Source organism: Xenopus tropicalis, chromosome 6, assembly GCF_000004195.4.
Source record: "Xenopus tropicalis strain Nigerian chromosome 6, UCB_Xtro_10.0, whole genome shotgun sequence".
In the NCBI taxonomy this organism is placed as follows: domain Eukaryota; kingdom Metazoa; phylum Chordata; class Amphibia; order Anura; family Pipidae; genus Xenopus; species Xenopus tropicalis.
The window spans coordinates 24,880,217-24,885,515 of record NC_030682.2 but is presented as its reverse complement, the minus strand read 5'-3'; the positions used below and the strand labels follow the sequence as shown (position 1 = coordinate 24,885,515).

The following is a 5,299-nucleotide window of genomic DNA, read 5'->3' as shown; positions in this document are numbered from 1 at the left end:
CTTGCAGCATTACTATTTTGGCTTTTAACCTGCTACATTCTCTTAGTATTTGAGCTCTCTTTACAGGTTCATTTAAACCATTAACATTATAACTAATTATCTTACACTCCATTTTGTAAAAACCATTTAAACTTAAGTGTATTACTTGTTGTAGCTCTTAAGGGAAAGGGGTGGGTAAAAGGAAAAACTGGGAAGGAAAACAGGGAAAGAAAAAGAAACCAACTTGCCGCTCCAGAATTTGTAGGGTAAAAATCCCAATCCTGGGTAAAGAATTTTGCGGCCATTAAATTAGGGGGTGAACTATTTGCCTACTGAGTTGAAACTAGATTTAAATTATTACCTCCACAGAGAGATGCACTAAGAGCTACCCTAACTATTTACTATGTATAAGCGGGCGCTAGACAGGAGGAGAAAAAAAAAAAATCTTATTTATTGTATAAACATATCAGCTTAAACATTTAAGTAAAAAAAAAACTCACAAATTTACTGAGAATTTTAATTTAGTTTCTCTTCTCTCTTCTGTCTACGAAGATTCTCATTCATCCAGGTCATGATATACAGTATCTAGTAGAATTAAGTCTAAGGTCTAAAATCACAGACCCCGAAATGGGCGGGTTTTAGGTGGATTGGGGTGTGATCAGACTCAGCTTTAACAAACTGATGCTGACTTCACATTTCAAGTCTCACTTATCTCAAGTCACTTAAGTCTGACTCTGACAAACTGGAAAGACCATAAAGAGTACTCTCCAAAGAATTCTGCCGGTGGTCCCTCTACACTCCTAGTTCTTTCAGCTGTCACAGGGTCTGAAACCCTTATTACACCCTCAGTTGCACACATTTCATCCCAACAGTTACCCAATGACCCCAAATTTCTTCTCACCCCATCTGATTAAAGTACATTCATACAAATTAATTACTGATACCCCAAGCCCCCCACCACTAATAAAAACCAAATTCAAACCTCAATTCAAAACTGTTGTTTGTATATTTTATCTTATTTATTGTATAAACATATCAGCTTAAACATTTAAGTAAAAAAAATATCCAAATTCTCACAAATTTTGTGAGAATTTTAATTTATTTTCTCTTCTCTCTTCTGTCTATGAAGATTCTTATTCATCCAGGTCATGATATACAGTATCTAGCAGAATTAAGTCTAAAATCACAGACCCCCGAAATGTGAGGGGGTCTGTGATTTTAGAAAAACTCAGAAAAGTCCAGTTGTTTTAGACTTAATTCCACTAGATATTCTTCTCTTTTCTGGTTTTCTGCTTCTTTGTCCTTTTGGCTCTTTAATACATAGAGCACAACTGCACTCTTTGCACTAGTGATCTGTTAGTACTTTACAACATTAAAGTCTTTTATCTTCTCCTTCTTTGCAACGCCTCATATTACTGGGACAGGCAGATACCAGCAAACCTGCCAGCAGTTTGTTAAAGTTGAGTCCGATCACACCCCCAATCCACCCAAAACCCGCCCATTTCGGGGTCTGTGATTCAGGACTCTCCTGGCATATTTGTAGCAATTACAGGTATTTCTTATGGCTCTTCCTTAGTTTGAGCATCAGATGCTGACTTCACATTTCAAGTCTCACTTATCCCGAGTCACTTAAGTCTGACTCAGTATCTGATCCTTTATATGACGAGTCTGGTTCTTCTTCTGATTCCGAAGCAGAATATTTAGCAGGCTCTTCTCTCTCATATGATACTATTTCACCCCTTTTCTGACCAGATGTTTCAGATGGGGTCTCATCCTCAACGTGGAGACTAGTCTCCCTGCAAACAAAGAAAGGACAATACATTTGAATACTTTTAGGAATAAGAAGGACTTTTATCAGACACATAACCCAATATTGAACCTACTTAACTGAAATAATGAATTAAATGAGGGCAAACTTCTATATATTGCTAAAAATACCAGACATCAAATGATATATTCTGATGAATTAATACTGTTTAGGCCTGTGTTAGACATATAATATCTGCCAAGCCTATCCCCACCCGTATTTCCCTGTTTCTAACCCTGTTAGATGGAAATAAATATAAACAAAGGGTTAAGAAAATGAACAAATTATTCTGAACAGGTTACTAACTCTTGAGTTGTTTGTGGGGTGCTCTCTTTTGGGGTCTCTTCATCCGCAGATGGCTCTTCATCTCCCGAGCAGCAATATAGACAACTGTAAGTAAATAAAAGAGAAACTGTAACGTTGCTGGAAGCTTCCTTAAAAGAACGCCATAAATAAACATTTACAATTGTAAGTAAAGCAGAAAGGTGTTGGAAAAGCAATTTCCATATAATCACAAAGCTCTAGTCACTTGTTTGTTGGACTTACCATACAACCAGGGATGTCACTGAGGTCAGTGTAAGAAATGATAGAACCGCTATCACCACAATAATTGCCGATTTCCCGTGTTTTTCAAGAAGTAAAGCAAAGAAGTTACTGCTGTTCTTGACTCCTATTGGCTCTTTAGAGTTCATTGCAGCCGTATTCTTTATGGCTGTTGGGGTCATTTTGGTAGTTGGAGCTTCTGCACGGGACCCTAATGCCCGTGACCCACCCGAAACTGTAATTCTCGTTCGGGAAAACGATTCATACAGCTCTCCATCTAGTGTCATCCAAACTTCATAAGCTCCATTGTCTGTAGCACCGGTGGGTTTGATAACCAAGGTGCAGTTCCCTTTCCTTACAAGGGGTACAAAAAGCTCATATTTCTTGCTGTCTTCTGAGAAAGTTTTGACTCCATCGCTATTCAGCTGGATAAGAGGGGTGTATTTTCCATCATCTTCAGAGATTTTACCCCATTCAAGTACCATTTTGGTTGCATCTATTGGACGCACTGCAGCAAACTTGCAGGGAATAAGACTCCGGGTATTTGGCCTCAGAGTCAGGTGATGATGTAAAACATCAAAATTTTTTATCTTCAGAACTGGTGCACAATCACAATGGTGCGTGAGGATTCCAATGGTCATCAAAATGATCAATAAATAGGAATACCTGGGGCCCATCACTGCCGCACAGGAGGGTTTCCCACAGGCCTCACGGTTCTGCCGCTGTACAAACATAAAAAAGGAAAGTGAATCAGTAAATCATTAATATAACTCTAATACTATAATAATAATATAGAAGTAAAGACCCCTTTTTTATACTCACAGTTCTCTTCATAGGGCCAGAAGTATGGCCTACTCCATGAATTTTATTAGGTTTAGTTTTCTTCGATCTAAAAATGTTTGCTTTTAATTGGTCATAGTTTTGAAAATATTTTTGGAATAAAAAATTAAGATTTATGTGAAAATATAGGTTGAACAACAAAATGAGATAAATCATCTTGATTGTCCAAAGACAAACTGAGCTGGGATCTAGTACCCACACAGCATTGTCTCTGTTGGTGATGTCATAATGCTCATTCTAGTTCCCACAGCAGTAGCTCTGTTGGTGATGTCATAATGCCCATACTAGTTGCCATAGCGATAATCTAGTAGCTAGCCGGCAAAGTGAAGCACAACAGCAGCTGCCTGCAATCAATTTTACATCTTTTATGATATCAAAATGCAGTTACTATAAATGACAAACTGTAGAGATGCTGAACAAAAAACTTAAGGGGGACTGGGAAACGATACCACATTGTAGCTGCTATGTGGATGATACTATAATGACCATACTAGTTACCCTCACAATAGCCTAGCAGCTGACTATAAAAGAACCAAGAAATTAAATAAATCAAAACCAATTAAAAGAAAATATGAAGATTTGTCTTCGAATGCCAGAAATGTTTACTTTTTTACTTACATGTTCCACACTTACTTTGGAAAATCAGCTATAAAACTCATAAAGCCCTAATAACATTTTCCCTGAAGGAACAGTTCAGTGTAAAAATTAAACTGGGTAAAATGGATAGACTGCACCAAAAAAAAAAAAAATTTCTAATAGCTAAAAATAGGCAAAAATGTAATCTATAAAGGCTGGAATGGGCAGATGTCTAACCTTATAGTCAGAACTCTATGTCCTGCTTTCACCTCTGTAACCTCTGTCAGTGATTTGGGGGGGGGGGGACATGGGACATAACTGTTTAGTTTGTGAGCACGCAGGTCAGATTCAAAGGCAACTAACTGATGGTTATGTCCCATATGGCCCCTCTCAAGTCACTGATTGGTTACTGACTACTAACTGACTACTGTAGTGTGGTTGCTACAAAAAACCCTGGAAACATGCACACTCCAAAATAACAATACACAACATTTATTATTTATTATATAGGACTTGTGAATTAAAAACATTTAAAAGCGTAAAAGCATAGAACCACATGTCTCTCTAGCTCCCAACAACTCCATTTCTCAATTCAATGGCCATTAACCCTTTCACTGCCAGCCGTTTTGGACAAAGCGGAACTTCTACTGCCAGACAGTTTTTGAAAATTTTGCACTGTTTCACTTTAGGGGCCTTTCCTTGGGGGGACTTTTAGTTTACCCAGGAAAACTATATATTGTTTTTTTCAGGACAACCTAAGCTTTTAAAATATGGTAGAATTTTTGTGTAATTCCAATTCTGTAACAAGATATAGGCTTCTAAATGTCTAAAAAATTAAAAAAAATCATATTTTCCATAATATAAACACATGCACCAGAAACAAAAATTAGTTTATGCATGAAATTACAACTGATTTGGAAAGTCCCATGTCTCCTGAACGTGCCAATACCAAATATATATAGTTTTATGGAGATTTCTCACTTGTATAGGTCAAAAACTCCCAGCAGTACACTACCAAATTTCCAAAGCACTGCTCCAGAAAGCTGCATACTTTAGATTTCAAGGCCAAAAATTCCACTAACAGAGAGTTTATCCCAGAAAATTTTACATTTTTAGAAAGAAGAGATTCTGGGGAATCCAGAATAGACACAACTGTCTGTCTACTCCAAACTATCAAGTCGCAATGCTTTCCTAAAGTTATTGATTTTTATCAAAATTTGTGAAATTTTTTTTAAATCGCTTCAAAGCTTCCAGTCTATAGTATCTTAACTCCTAAAGGTCATAAAGTAACCAAATAAAACACCCTAAATATGAACCCCAGAGGTCTACTGAACAGTTTGATGCCCAATATGTATAGGTTTAGCTAAGTATGTGGCATGTAGGGGCCTCAATGTGAACATACCCCCATATGTACTGTCATTTCTGTCATTTCAGCTTCTGCAAAATCAACATATACATCATTAGATGTGGGATAAAACTAGTAAAAAGTACATTCACCCCAGAAAGTCATATATTTTTGGAAAGTACACATTCCCCCGAATCTAAAATGGGTAC

At 37.1% G+C, this 5,299-nt stretch overlaps 1 protein-coding gene across 1 annotated transcript; it reads right to left on the bottom strand.

The window, feature by feature from the left end:
* Window positions 1-966: 966 nt before the first annotated feature.
* LOC101730563 lies at window positions 967-4,397 on the bottom strand. The gene is made up of 4 exons (XM_031904485.1): window positions 3,152-4,397; window positions 2,333-3,051; window positions 2,093-2,176; window positions 967-1,775 (listed from the first exon to the last, which is right to left on the bottom strand). Exons 1-4 carry the CDS (start codon window positions 3,323-3,325, stop codon window positions 1,595-1,597), a joined length of 1,158 nt encoding a protein of 385 aa, XP_031760345.1. The 5' UTR covers window positions 3,326-4,397; the 3' UTR covers window positions 967-1,594.
* Between the last annotated feature and the right edge of the window lie 902 nt (window positions 4,398-5,299).

Bases quoted from the DNA above. Each gene is read 5' to 3' on its own strand.
- LOC101730563 (XM_031904485.1), bottom strand. From the start codon at position 3,325: ATGATTTATCTCATTTTGTTGTTCAACCTATATTTTCACATAAATCTT. The intron at 2,177-2,332 runs GTAAGTCCAACA...ATTTACTTACAG, and splicing joins GTGACATCCCTGGTTGTATG to TTGTCTATATTGCTGCTCGG. The intron at 1,776-2,092 runs GTTAGTAACCTG...CTTTGTTTGCAG, and splicing joins ACCCCACAAACAACTCAAGA to GGAGACTAGTCTCCACGTTG.